The sequence below is a fragment of the Oncorhynchus keta genome, chromosome 28 (genome assembly GCF_023373465.1).
Source record: "Oncorhynchus keta strain PuntledgeMale-10-30-2019 chromosome 28, Oket_V2, whole genome shotgun sequence".
In the NCBI taxonomy this organism is placed as follows: domain Eukaryota; kingdom Metazoa; phylum Chordata; class Actinopteri; order Salmoniformes; family Salmonidae; genus Oncorhynchus; species Oncorhynchus keta.
In genome coordinates, this window is record NC_068448.1 from 40,076,527 (window position 1) to 40,091,875 (window position 15,349).

The 15,349-nt window shown below is 44.9% G+C and overlaps 1 protein-coding gene across 2 annotated transcripts; it reads left to right on the forward strand.

The window, feature by feature from the left end:
* Positions 1-18: 18 nt before the first annotated feature.
* On the forward strand, positions 19-13,225 carry LOC118361323 (interferon-related developmental regulator 2-like). Of its 2 annotated transcripts, XM_035741172.2 has the most exons (13): positions 19-536; positions 1,829-1,891; positions 6,779-6,895; positions 6,985-7,075; positions 8,907-9,031; positions 9,379-9,536; positions 9,657-9,710; positions 9,859-10,037; positions 10,248-10,356; positions 10,626-10,760; positions 10,932-11,060; positions 11,252-11,344; positions 12,435-13,225. In XM_035741172.2, the coding sequence occupies exons 1-13, from the start codon at positions 497-499 to the stop codon at positions 12,513-12,515; spliced, it is 1,374 nt and encodes a 457-aa protein (XP_035597065.1). In that variant the 5' UTR covers positions 19-496; the 3' UTR covers positions 12,516-13,225. The 2 variants fall into 2 exon arrangements, with proteins under 2 accessions (XP_035597065.1, XP_035597066.1); XM_035741173.2 differs by lacking the exon at positions 1,829-1,891 and having other exon boundaries at positions 21-536.
* The last annotated feature ends 2,124 nt before the right edge of the window (positions 13,226-15,349 follow it).

The following is a 15,349-nucleotide window of genomic DNA, read 5'->3' on the forward strand; positions in this document are numbered from 1 at the left end:
CTTGAGTGAGAATCATCCCATGACTACATTACCCAACTTCGCCTACAATATCTAAAAAGAGGTGGAGCATGTCCGGTCTGGAAAGCGGTTACTGAGGAGAAGATGGTGGAATTTGAAACAGTAATGTGCTCGATACTCTGTCCCAAACACTTTGACAAATATTTTCTATCTCAACCTGGCATTAGATATCGGCTACCCGGAGACAATCACAGATAATATATTCTGAAACATTGAAGAAAACGAGATTCATCGAGTTGTAAAGCTAACTCAATGATATTGTCTGCCGTGGTGGCTGAAGCGTGGTGCCACTGAAAACGCGACGTGGGTGTATTGTTAGTTTGGCTAGCCAAGTTTTGGCTATATTTGTTTTGGAAATCTGGTGTCATCGCACAAACTGAGAACTTGAATATCCTCTGGGATTGTGGTCAAAAGACTGACACCGGTGGTGCCCTGCTGACAATTGGAAGGGAAGTGGTGAAGAAACCTGACTGGCGACATGCCAAGGATTAAAAAAGGGAAACGTGGTTCAAACAAGTGTAAGCTAACTGCTAACTCTTTATTTTTATTTTTTTATACCAACACACGATCATGTGTAGTAGAAGTAATATCTTCTATACTGGACAAAGTAAGATGGCATAGCTAGTTAGCTAATTGTTGTGCAACTGCCAGAATTGATCTGCATATGGAACAAAGTTACTAGCTATTATAGTACTTCCTTCTTGAATGTCAATTTCTTTGATACTAATACATTATAACGGCTATAAGACAACTGTATGCTATGCATTTTTATTTTTGTATTCCAAGCTAGCCAATTCATCTTGCCTTAGCTAACTTTGGTTTGTATAATTTACCACTTGATCATTCAAAGTGACATTACAACATAGTGTAACATAACGTTAGTGACAGGTCTGCTCTAAAGCGAGACAAGCATGAACAGTAAAACGTTTGTCCCTGAGATTCTTTTTTAGCAGGGTTCGTGTCAGTCTCTGAAAATGTCTCAAGTGAGGTCATTTGCCTGTGATGGGCCAACACGACTCGAGCCTGGTCCTTTGACGGGCAATGCTGTCACATTTCACACGTTTAGATCGGAATGCGGGACATACAGTAACAATGATTGTGTGTGCGCTTTTCGTAATACCTATCGTGTGCCGACCACAGGCTTGCCAGAGCTTGTAGCAATATAACTAGCAGGGCGTTCTGCTCGCCGCCCCTGGTAAATTGTGGTTTGATGTGAGTAGTGCACATCACATGCTGACGCAACACATCTCCCGTGGACATTTCAATGGCGTACTCCTCACGTTTTCGTCTCCTTCTCAAACCCCATTGGAGGAGAAAATCAGAGGGGAGGGACCTCTGGCTTTCTCATCCAATGGATTTTGAGAAGGATATGACGAGGGGGAGAAGAGGAGCATGCCATTGGGTTCTTCTCTGTGTCTGATTGCTGAAGCTGAAACTCAGTTTTGACAGATGTACAGGTGGCCAAATGTCAGAAGTGTGGCAGAAACCTCCAAATTATCGATCATAATGAATTTATGCTCAACTAGAATGCTAGCTATCTCCAAGTAAAATCCAGGTTTATCACAACCACAGACTAATCTCATAGTAGATTTTACACTTACACACAACTCTCCATATGACAACTAAAGATGGCAGAATTCATCAACTGTAGAAAATGTCCTGATGGGTTTACAGAGAAGACTGTCTGGGGGAAGCAAGCGATACATTTCTGAAAGCAACAGGAGGTTTAGTCTCTGTCTAAAAGTATCTTCCTCCACCCATGGCCAACTTGCTATCCATCCTCCCCTCTCCACCTGAACCCCTTTTACAGGCTCTCTCCGACATGAGGTTCTACAATTGCAGCTGTCAGCCAAGGGCCCCCTGTCTCTCAAAGGTAACACAGCAGAGCTCCAACCCCTTGGCCTGCTTCAAACCTTACTCCTCATTTGTCACCTGGACCCATTTGATGCCTATGGCCATCAGTCAACTATTCCCGTTTGAGCATCACATTCCAATACTTCCCCACCCACTTAACTCCTCTTTACCATTAGATGTCATTGTCACAATTAATATGGTCTTGCATGGCCCATGATGTTGCAGGTGTGATAGCTGCTTTCAAGCATTCCTAACCATAGCTGTGTACAAATACCCATACTAACATAGTGTATATTACATACTTAATGGGTATATACAACATACTATATACTATTAGGTCTACTATTTTAGTATACTGTAAACCATCGGTATCATTTCAGTTGAGCGTACTAGCGCTTTGCCTGTCTACCTGGAAGTTGATGCTGTTGCTTTGCAACCTCTTGCTAGCTTGTTAGCATAACAAATGTCTAGCTAGACATTTTACGATTTCGGGTGTGTTCGTAAATGCCATCTGGAGTGCCAGAGTTCGCCCTTGGCGTTTGTAAATCCAGAGCGTTGTCAGATTGTCCGTTCGTAAATTCTGAGTGTTTCGCTCTCTGGCCGAGGAGTAGGGTTGATCCGAGCTTTCTGACCTCACAACGGCAGTCAAGCACCCGAGCTACCTGGCTAACGTTGGCTAGCTATTTCCAGACACAAATAAGAGAACAGAACTCACTCTGACCATTTTACTCGCCCTGGCAGAGCTGGCTAGACTGTTTGTTATCCAGAGTGTTGGTGACCTTAACTGTGCTGCTGGCAACAATTTAATTACGCTTTTTTTTGCCAACATATATTCAATGGCTGTTGAGCGTTCGATAAATTCATCCGTTATTCTGCACTCTGGCACACTCAGACGAGAGTGCTCTGAAATCGAAGTGGATTGTTAATTCTGTCTATGTCCATTGAGAACGCACAATGACACTTAGCTAAGAATGACGCGAATAATCAACTCAATAAACGTTGGTTAGTTAGATTGTAATTAATATACTGCCTGGCTAGTTCAAAGTCAACTAACGTTAGGTAACTAGTTAACAACATACCGGTACATATTACTGCTGTAATGCTATGTGGTTCATAAGGATAGCGTAGCTAACAAATTCAGCCAATAATGTGTAACGAAACATTGCTCAACATTTTTTTAACATTTGTCATAGTTAGTTAAAGTATATTTTCTGCCGTTTACTTCAAATCGGAGAATTGTGAAGACATGCACATTTGCTGAAGAAATGCATTATGGGCCCAAAAGCACAGAAATAGTGTCCACTTGCTTGTATACTTCATATTTTGGCGAATTTAGAACGACACCCGGGAACTTTTGGCGTACTAACTATATCCGCACTATGACCAGTTGAGTACTACATACTCAATTTATGTCACAAATAGTGTGAGTCGTATGAGTATTTGTACACAGCTCTTGTCTTTTGGGAGTCGACCTTTCGATGTTTTTCCCTGCCTCACATCACCTCAGCTGGTCTCATGTCCCAGGATTCCCAGCATTCTCTCCCCCTCTGTCCTGCTAACGCTGTATCACCAGATGGATACTCCCAGCGCCACCCTCCCCTCTCCTGATTGTGATGCCATGTTAGCCAACTCACTGACCTCACTCTTCTCATAGAGGCTTCATTCAGAATGCTGCATGGCACTCTCTCAAAACCATAGCATTACCATTCGTCAGCTTTCCTATCGCATACACCCTGTGTTGTTTTGATGCTCTATGGGTCACGTTCTTTCCTCAGAGAAATCTGTTTGTAATTCCAGTCATGTTGTGATGTGCCAGAATCTGACTTAGGTTTTTAACCTTGAGCAGCTGGGAAATTGCTTATGAAAATCTGTGTTAAAGACCCAATTGGCCAAGACTAAGTCTATATGTGGGCACAGGAAGCCCATGCTGATATGTGAGAGGGTGGGGGGGGGGTGACGGCAATGAGGTCCCGCCCTTTCCTCTCACTGGACGTCTGGAGAGAAGAGAAGCCCTGCCACTCAAGCGGCTCCCCTTGGCATGACTGAGGTGCACTGTAGACAGTTGTGTCAACGTTGAGTGATCGCTATGGGCTGACACGTGCATGGTGTTTCAGAACACAGGCACGCGCTCCCGGGGGGGTCAAGGTTGCTCACCAGTAAGTCACGTGACTGATAAAGGCCCACTCAGGATCACTAGTAACAGAGTGGTGAGATGAGTGACACTTATTGAATTAGATCAATGGCAGTCATTGTAGAATAGTAACTAAATTAATGGACATGTTTTCTGGAAGCCATTGTTTATCTTTGGACTTCATAGTAAATGTGGTCATACTATGTATATTTTTTAATTAAGCCTTTATTTAACTAGGCAAGTCAGTTAAGAACAAATTGGCCTACCCCGGCCAAACCCTAACTCGGACGACGCTCGGCCAATTGTGTGCCGCCCTATGGGACTCCCAATCAATTCCGGTTGTGATACAGCATGGCATCGAACCAGGGTCTGTAGTGATGCCTCTTACACTGACATGTAGTGCCTTAGACCGCTGCACCACTTGGGAGACCATATTACATACGCTTGGAGGTCATACTATTATACAAGCCTGAGGACACTACAATACTGTTGTAATGAACAGGAAGGGGATTGTATCGCTGGATTCCCTCTGTCCAGGTCTGTCAGCCCGGTGAACTTTCCTCCAGTAAAGCTCTCTCTGCTAGGGCAGGCCAGATGACTGGCTGGGCTAGTGGGACAGAGATATAGGTAGAAGTGTGGGGGGGTTGGGCTGTGGGGGGGTCAGCCTGGCCAGGACTGGGTTAGGCTCCCATGCTGGCTCAGGACTTTCTAATGTTGTCAGGATTACCGTGGGCCAGTCACATAGTCGTTGCAGTGAGCCGACCGGTCATTGTGTGGGATGGGGGTCAGGCAGGTCGTGTCAGTGTGTGACCCAGAGGGTACTACCTCACTGTGGAACATGGAAACTATGGCGTCTACAGGGAACAGTACTGTAGTAAGAGGAAAGGTCATACCTGTGTCAGGGCCACTGAGGTCATGGATCTCATTGATATCCATAAAGCCCCCCCCCCCCATGGTAGACGAACTGTCAAATCAAGATGGAAAAATACAAGTCAAATGTTATCCAATTGACCAGAAATACTGTTGATTTAATTGAATCACATGTACAAGTTGAAATACTTTTGAGAGGTTGTCCTGAAGAGCTGTCCCTCACTTTGAATTAAGGCAGGAAATCAACATTTGCCCAACAGTTGGTATCTGTAGTTTTAATAGCAGACAGTGCAGAACCAGTCAAATGTTAATGTTATGGAGACTATGGTGTTTCTGCCACCTGTCAGGTCAGGGCCACAGTCCGGAAGCTGTGCTACTGGCAGTGCCAGTCGATTCAAATCAAAGGTTATTCATTTATTGCTTTCACAGATTTGCAGATGTTATCGCAGGTGCAGCGAAATCCTTGTGCGTCAAGATCCAACAATGCAACAAATAAAACACACATAATCCAGAAAAATGCTCTAAGTTACCTAGGATGAGCCATGACTAGAATACAGTATATTATGTGTAGTATGTAACCATTTAAGTGAGCAGTGTTCCGTGACTGTATGTACATAGGGCAGGAGTCTCAAGGTTCAGGGCAGGATACTGGGCAGAGGGCTGCAAGTGTTGACTGCTTAACAGTCTGATGGTCTGGAGATGGAAGCTGCTTCTCAGTCACTCGGTCCCGTCTTTGATGCACCTCTGTCTCCGCCGTCTAGATGTTAGCGGGGTGAACAGGCCTTTGCTCGGTAGCTGAGGTCCTTTTGATCTTCTTGGAGGGCAGGCGGTGTGCCTCTGGTGATGCGTTGGGCTGACCGCGCCACCCTCTGGGGAGCCCTGCGGTTGCGGATGGTACGATTGCCGTACCAGGCGGTGAAACACCCTGCTGTAGTCCACAATCCTTAATTTGTGTTGAGGGTGAGGTTATTTTCTTTCCACCAGTCTGCCAGGGCTCTAATCTACTCCCTGTAGGCGGTCTCATCGTTGTTGGTAACCAGGCTGTTGTGTCGTTAGCAAACTTGATGATTTTGTTTGAGGAGTGCGTGGCTACGCGGTCATGGGTGAACAGAGTGTACAGGAGGGGGGCTGAACACGCCACCCTGGTGGGTCCTCTGTTGGGGATCAGTGTGGTTGCCTACTTTCACCACTTGGTGTCAGGAAGTTCAGGACCCAGTTGCACAGGGAGGGGTTCTGACCCATTGGCCCTGAGCTCAGTGATGTGATTGGAGGGTACTGTGGTGTTGAAGGCTGAGTTATAGTCAATGAACAGCATTCGTACATGGGTATTTCTCTTGTCCAAGTGGGATAGCGATTTCATAAACTATGGTTCGGGAATCAAAGTGAGCCCTGGGCATGTTAGAGCTGGGTCACGAGTTATGGGAATACATCTATAATCACACAGTTATTTCTTAGTTTGGCCCCATGGAGGACGATTTGGGTCATGGGTTGACTGTTAGTTTCTCATTTGGGTGTCAAGCTGAAAAAGTTTAAGAACCCCAGGTCTAGGGTGTAAGGAGGTGATATGGCCCCTCAAAGCACTTCATAGTGACAGACGTGAGTGGTGCGGGGCGATAGCCATTTAGTTCAGTTACCTTCGCTGTCATGGGCGCAGGAAGAACGCGGCCAGCATTCCCAGTTTAGCTACGCGGATGTGCTCGTGTCAGCACCGTGGGCAGAATAGACCCTGCTTTCTATAAGGAGCGGTTCCTAGGATATCATTACTGACAGACACCAACAGCTGAGCCACTGACAGCGACATGGTTCACTTCGAGCTCACTCTTCTTCTCTCCCCCCCCCCGGTCCCCCTGTCCTGCTCTCACTTCCTCTCCTCTCTGTCCTCAATTCTTTCTCTTGTTCTCGTAGGCGGGAGGAATGGGGTGAAGGGTGAGTCGGGTGCCAGTGATGATGAGCTGGCGTCTGACGTGCTCAGTCACTACAGCAGCGCCAGCGAGGGCGCCTCAGTAGTGGACGAGGCCACTGGTGGGTACACACACACACACACACACACACACAGACACACACCCAGACAGAGGACAGCATCATTGCCTTGTGTATCTGGTCCACCGCAGGGGGAGGTGGTGAGCCAGTAGATGAACAGACTGCCCAGGAGGAGACAGAGGACAAGCTGAAACAATGCATAGATAACCTGATGGACAAAAGGTGCGTCTCACAGGTTTTAAAATGTTTTTACGGAAGGACTTATTGTACACATTCTAACTGCACAAAAAACGAAAGCCACCGATGCTGCTAGTACTTGACTAAATGGACAATAGGAACATGCGGTGCCTTCAGAAAGTATTCAAACCTCTTGACTTTTTCTGCGTTTTGTCATTAAAGCCTGAATTCGAAATTGATTTAATTTACATTGTTTGCCATTGGCCTACACACAATAATATCCCGTAATGTCAAAGTGGAATTATGTTTACAAATGAATAAAAAAAAAAGTAATGTCTTGAGTCAATAAGCATTCAACCTCTTTTGTTATGGCCTAAATAAGTTCAGGAGTAAAAATGTGCTTCAAGTCACATAAGTTGCATGGACTCACTCTGTGTGCAATAATAGTGTTTAACATGAGTTTTGAATGACTACCTCATCTCTGTACCCCACACATATAATTATCTCTAAGGTTCCTCAGTCGAGCAGTGAATTTCAAAAATAGATTCAACAACAAAGAACAGGGAGGTTTTCCAATGCCCTGCAAAGAAGGGCACCTATTGGTAGATGGGTACAAGTAATTGTTTTAATTTAAAAAAGCAGACATTTGAGCCTGGTGAAGTGATTAATTACATTTTGAATGGTGTATCAATATCAATTAAAAGTGTATTTGTCACGTTCTCCGAATACAACCGGTGTAGACCTTCCAGTGAAATGTTTACTTACAGGCTCTAACCAATAGTGCGAAAAAAATGCAAACAATGCAAATAGTCCGGCTAACCATTTGATTACCTGTTCGGGAGTCTTATGGCTTGGGGGTAAAAACAGTTTAGAAGCCTTTTTGTCCTAGATTTGGAACTCCGGTACCGCTTGCCATGCGGTAGTAGAGAGAACAGTCTATGACTGTCACTACAAAGACACAGGTGTCCTTCCTAACTCAGTTGCCGGAGAGGAACTGGAAGAAAATTGAGAGTGAAGAGAAGGAAGCTTGTACAGAATAAAAAATATTACAAAACATGCATCCTGTTTGCAATAAGACACTACAGTAAAACTGCTAAATATGTTGCGCGGAAATGGACTTTGTCCTGAACATAAAGCATTATTTTTGGGGCTAACACAACACATCAGCATGGTGGTGGCTGCATGGGGTTATGGGTATGCTTGTCATTGGCAAGGACTAAGGAGGTTTTAGGATAAAAAGAAATGGAATGGAGCTAGGCACAGGCACAATTCTAGAGGAAAACCTGGTTGTCTGTTGCTTTCCAACAGACACCAGGAGACAAATTCACCTTTCCACAGGACAGTAATCTAAGACACAGGGCCAAATGTCAACTGGAGTTGCTTCCCAAGACGACATTGAATGTTTTTGAGTGGCCTAGTTACCGTTTGGACTTAAATCTGCTTGAAAATCGATGGCAAGACTTGTCAGTCTAGCATGATCAACAAACAACTTGAGACCTTAAAGAACTTTAAAGCTAATGTGCAAATATTGTACAATCCAGGTGTGCAAAGCTCTTAGATTTACCCAGAAAGACTCACAGCTATAATCACTGCCAAAGGTGATTCTAACATGTATTGACTCAATACTAATCTAATCAAGATATATTAGTGTTTTATTTTTCATGATATGTAGATTTTTTTTTTAATACAAATCTTCCAATGAGAGAGAGTTTTGTGTAAATCGTTGACAAACAATCCACACAAATCCCACTCTGTAAAAAGTCAAGTGGTGCGAATACTTCCAACAATGGTGTAAGAGCTGTCCTCTCGTAACGACAGCATTAGGCAGAGATGTGTAGCGACGTACTGACGTGGCCCTTCCTCCCATCCCGCTCAGTGCAAAGACGCGCCTGGCAGCCCTAGACTCTCTGGGAGGGGCCTTTTCCTCCAAGCTGCTCTATGACTTCCTGTTAGAGAGACGCCTCACCGTCAGCGACTGCCTGGAGAGGAGCCTGCGCAAGGGTGAGACGCCACAGCACTGTGTGTGGGTTGTGGTCTATGAATTACGGTGGTAAATATCGTCAAGCGTACATCACTTTAGGTGGTGCTGGTCTGAGTAAAAACTTGAGAAGATGATTAGGACTTACTTGCTCTACCATGCCTTCTATTTGTCTTGAAATGTAACTATTTCTATCCTAAATGGACCCTCATCGAGTCTGAATTTAGGCTCTACGAATTCAGTTAATCTTCTGATTGACCAAGTCCCGCCGATAGCCGGACTTCTCTTGTCGAGCTTGTAAAAAGGGATCTGACCCCTTTTCCGTCCCTCTACTCTGTTTCTGTCCCTTCTCTCCGTTCTTCTCTCTCAGGTGGTGGAGAGGAGCAGGCTGCAGCGGCCACCGTGTGTGCCCAGCTGTGTGTGCAGCTCGGCGGGGGGGACGAGGGCGAGGAGGGTTTCAAGATCCTCCGGCCTGTCCTCAGCGCCATCATGATTGACGGCTGTGCCAGTGTGGCCGCCCGCCAGAGCGTGAGTGTCACCGCTGGCCTTCGTCACACTCCTGTTGTCGACGGCAGTTTTTCCACTAAGAGTGCCTTCTTGTAAGTCTCAGTTTTTTTAAAAAGCTGTTCATCCCTCTTCCTCTTGCAGTGTGCCCGTGCGCTGGGTATGTGCTGCTACGTTTCTGCTGCGGAAGACGGAGAGGTGAGATTCTCTAGAAATCCTTTTCATCCTATTTCTCTGTAGCTGGAAAAGAGATGTAGTATGGAAAATCAAGATCCACAAATTGAGTCTGAACTCTCTCTCTCGCTTTTTCTCTGTCATAATTTTTTCCTCTTTCCCTCTTTGGCAGGACTTGGTGAAATCCATGAGTCACCTGGAGAGTGTGTTCACCATGTCGTACCCCAACCGCGAGGGCACCCTGCCCACCCCCAATGCCGGTACCCCTGGGCTCCACGGCGCCGCCCTGCATGCCTGGGCCCTGCTCGTCACCCTCTGCCCCGCCTCCCGCCTCACTGTGCTGCTGGACCTGTGAGTGACACACACAGACCGACGGTGTCTCAAATGACACCCCCGTTCCCCATTTAGTGCCGTAGTGCTGTCCTGCATATTTGACTAAAGAAGTGCACTGCATGACCACGACATGGGGAATAGGGTGCCATTTGAGACACAACCAGGATCTGAATATATATAACCTGCCACGTTGCTCATCTCACGTCCTCGGTCTCCTCTTGTGCTCAGACATCTACCCAAGCTACAGGCCTGCCTGGAGAGCAGCGACGTGAACTACAGGATAGCTGTGGGGGAGACCATAGCCTTGCTGGTTGAACTGGGAAGAGATATAGACAGGGTATGTTTTGCCTAATGAACAACCCGGGGCTGTATGGATCAAACATCTGAGTAGAAGTGCTGATTTCTGATCCGTTTTGCTTTCTCGATCACAATGAATATGATTACATGGGAGGGGGGGTGGCTGATCTGAGATCAGCACCGGCGTTCTCTAACACTTTGTGAATACAGGCCCTGGTTCTACTCACTCGGCAGCTCAAACACAATATGCAGGCAATGTAGAGGAAGTGGGGGGGGGAAATCCCCGCTGATCTTTGTTTTTCTGTGTAGGAATTTGAGTTTGAAGACAGCGACACGCTGTGCGAGTCCCTGAAGGGCCTGGCCACCGACGGCAACAAGCACCGTGCCAAGAACGACAGGAGGAAACAGCGCACCATATTCAGAGAGGTGCTACATTACATTGAGGTGAGGAACCACGAGTCGTCCTGAACCGGTGCAAGGTTCTAACGTTGCTCGAGGGTTTTTAAATCACACCAGGCCAGTCACTGTAACTGGAGACCGTTGGTCAGTCAGTGAGAGAAATATGTCATGTTGATTATAATTTTTTTAATGATATTTTTGCCCAACGTCGTGCAGAACGAGGACTTCTCCGAGGAGAAGATCCGCTTTGGTGTGGAGGGCATCTACATCGACAGCTGGATGCGCAGGAGGGTCTACGACGCCTTCAAAGAGGTGCTGGTGTCTGGAGTGAGACACCATCTTCAGGTTTGAACAAACATCTAGGTCTATAATTGTGTTTGTAGGATATAGTTGATATCTATGCTATAAAAAGACTATCTCTGAAACCAGCATGTTCTAATCAAAAATTTCTGGAAGGTGTTTGATGCTTGCTTGCCTCTTATATATTCTTTGGAAATGGCTAGTTTTCAATGGTGTGCCTGGTCTTGTCTCTCTAGTTTAACCCGCTGCTGAGGGACATATTTGGCCTGGGACCCCCCCTGATACTGGACTCGTCTGTCAAATCCAGCAAGATCTCCCGTTTCGAGAAGGTGGGGGTCCCATGGCCTATGACTGTCTCCAAACACACCTACCACCAACACATAACCACTCGTCATGAAACCACGACCACTGACAAATACCCACTTAACCTGACACTTATCTGTTCAACAACCACATGGTGCATTTCATGTGAGATTTCCGCTGTCTAATTATACTGAACAAAAATATCAACTTAGAATGCAACAATTTCAAAGGTTTTACTGAGTTACACTTCATATAAAGAAAATCAATCAATTGAAATGAGTTCATTAGGCTCTAAACTATGGATTTCACATGACTGGGCAGGGGTGCAGCCAAGTGGGTGGGCCTTGGAGGGCATAGGCCCACCCACTTAACAGCCAACCCACCCATTGGGGAGCCAGGCTTAGCAAATCAGAATGAGTTCCCCCCCACAAAATAGCTTTATTACAGACAGAAAAACTCCTTCGAAGCCCCCCACTGACGATCCACTACATGAAGAAGCCGAATGTGGAGGTCCTGGGCTGGTGTGGTTACACATGCTCTGCTGTTGTGAGGCCGGTTGGACGTACTGCTAAATTCTCTAAAACGTTGGAGGCAGCTTATGGTAGAGAAATGAACATTCAATTATCTGGCACCAACTCTGGTGGACATTCCTGCAGTGAGCATGCCAATTGAAAAATATGTGGCCTTGTGTTGTGACAAATCGGCATATTTTAAAGTGGCCTTTTATTGTCCCCAGCATAAGGTGCACCTGTGTAATGCCCATGCTGTTTTATCAGCTTCTTTATATGCCACACTGGTCAGGTAGAAAGATTATCTTGCCAAAGGAGAAAGGCTCACTAACAGGGGTGTTAAAAAAATATATATGTTTGCACAAAATTTGAGGGAAATAAGATTTTTGTGCGAATGGAACATGTCTGGGATTTTTTTTATTTCAGCTCATGAAACATGGGACCAACACTTTACATGTTGTGTTTATTTTTGTTCAGTGTAAATGCATGTCGGTTAAACACCATGAAATGTTATGAGTTTGCCTAGTCTTCACAGGACTGCCCTCCATATTGGCATTCTTTATTTTGAAGGGTGTACGTCTAACCTGTTTTTATTTTCCTCTCACAGCATCTGTTCAACTCCGCGGCATTCAAAGCCAGGACTAAACTAAGGAACAAAGTGAGGGACAAGAGAGCAGATGTGATGTGAGGAATTTATGAAAGTGCCGTAGCCATATAGGACGAGGACTGAGAAGAATACTGGGGTGAATTCATTGAAGCGAAAGGTCTGGAATGTTGGAGACCAATGTAATGAATAGAGCTGACATGATTTCCTAGTCAAAATGACAGACAATCCTATCTGTTCTACACAGTACATTTCTATAGTGAACCTGCTTCTGTAAAGTTGCATTGTCATCCTGCTCCCTACCCTTCGTCTCACAGGACCCAGTGGCTGCTGCCATACCAGGGACTTTGCAGACAGTGCAAACGTGTGTTTTTATTTTATTTAACACCTCAATAAAACTGACCTATGAGATGCCTGAAAATAAAACAAAAAGGTAGTTTATTGTACCTTTTTTTTTTTTAATTAGTATTTTGGAAGAACATCTAAACCATTTTTGGTCATGTATTTTACTTTCTAATTTATTGAAAGAACAGTATGATTTTTAAAGTAAGTTATTTTTAGACTTCAAATATGGGAAGAGGACTAAGATAATTATGGTGTAATTTTTCATGTATATTTTTATGCAGGTTGGTTGTGCATAATGCATATGTATATACAAATGCATATGTATGTATTCAAGGAGTGCATTGAAGAATGGAGATGTATTTTGACAAGCAATGCTATAATAACCCAAAGGGTTCGGCAAATTAATTGATTATGGATAAATTAAATGTAATAAAACACTCACACCAAGACTATTTGTTGATTATTTTCCTTAAGTGGGTTTAAAAAATATATTTGAATGTTGACATTGTACTGCAGATACCAAAGGCAAGGCATGAAAAGGTACCAATTAAACTCAGCAAAAAAAGAAACGTACTATCACTGTCAACTGTGTTTATTTTCAGAAAACTTAACATGTGTAAATATTTGTATGAACATAAGATTCATAAGATTCAGCAAAAAAAAACTACAAGTTTCACAAATGTGACTGACAAAAATGGAATGTGTCCCTGAATAAATAGAGGGGGGTCAAAAGTAACAGTATCTGGTGTGGCCACCAACTGCATTTTACTGCAGTGCATTTTTTTACACCTTTATTTTACCAGGCAAGTCAGTTAAGAACAAATTCTTATTTTCAATGACAGCGGGTTAACAGCCTGTTCAAGGGCAGAACGACAGATTTTGTACCTTGTCAGCTCGGGGATTTGAACTTGCAACCTTTCGGTTACTAGTCCAATGCTCTAACCACTAGGCTACCCTGCCGCCCCATCTCCTCCTCATGGACTTTGCCAATTCTTGCTGTGGGATGTTACCCCACTCTTCCACCAAGGCACCTGCAAGTTCCAGGACATTTCTGGTGGGAATCGCCCTTGCCCTCACCCTCCAATCCAACAGGTCCCAGATGTGCTCAATGGGATTGAGATCCAGGCTCTTCGTTGGCCATGGCAGAACACTGACATTCCTGTCTTGCAGGAAATCATGCACAGAACGAGCAATATGGTTGGTGGCATTGTCATGCTGGAGGGTCATGTCAGGATGAGCATGCAGGATGGGTACCACATGATGGAGGAGGAGGTCTTCCCTGTAACGTATGGTGTTGAGATTGCCTGCAATGATGACAAACTCAGTCCGATGATGCTGTGACACACCGCCCCAGCCTATGTCGGACCCTCCACCTCCAAATCAATCCCGGTCCAGAGTACAGGCCTCAGTGTAATGATCATTCCTTCGAAGATAAATGTGAATCTGACCGATCAGATTGATTTGTCACATACACATGGTTAGCAGATGTTAATGCGAGTGTAGTGAAATGCTTGTGCTTCTAATTCTGACAATGCAGTAATAACCAACGAGTAATCTAACCTAACAATTCCAAAACTTCTACCGTATACACACAAGTGTAAAGGGATAAAGAATATGTACATAAAGATATATGAGTGAGTGATGGTACAGAATGGCATAGGCAAGATGCAGTAGATGGTATCGAGTACAGTATATACATATGAGATGAGTAATGTAGCGTATGTAAACAAAGTGGCATAGTTTAAAGTGGCTAGTGATACATGTATTACATAAAGATGCAGTAGATGATATAGAGTCCAGTATATGAGTAATGTAGGGTATGGAAACATTACCCCTGCCTGGTGATACAAAACCGCGACTCGTGTGAGAGCACTTTTTGCCAGTCCTGTCTGGTCTAGCGACAGTGGGTTTGTGCCCATAGGCGACGTTGTTGCAGGTGATGTGAGGACCTTCCTTGCAACAGGCCTACACGTCCTCAGTCCAGCCTCTCAGCCTATTGCGGACAGTCTGAGCACTGATGGAGGGATTGTGCATTCCTGGTGTAACTCGGGCTGTTGTTGTTGCCATCCTGTACCTGTCCCGAAGGTGTAATGTTCGGATGTACCGATCCTGTGCAGGTGTTGTTACACGTGGTCTGCCACTGCGAGGACGATTAGCTGTCCGTCTGGTCTCCCTGTAGCGCTGTCTTAGGCGTCTCACAGTACGGACATTGCCATTTATTGCCCTGGCCACATCTGCAGTCCACAGGCCTCCTTGCAGCAAGCCTAAGGCACGTTCACGCAGATGAGCAGGGACCCTGGGCATCTTTCTTTTGGTGTTTTTCCAGAGTCAGTAGACAAGCCTCTTTAGTGTCCTTAGTTTTCATAACTGTGACCTTAATTACCTACCATCTGTGAGCTGTTAGTGTCTTAACAACCGTTCCACAGGTGCATGTTCATTAATTGTTTATGGTTCATTGAACAAGCATGGGAAACAGTGTTTAAACCCTTTATAATGAAGATCTGTGAAGATCTGTAAAGTTATTTGGATTTTTACGAATTATTTTTTGAAAGACAGGGTTCTGAAAAAGGGAC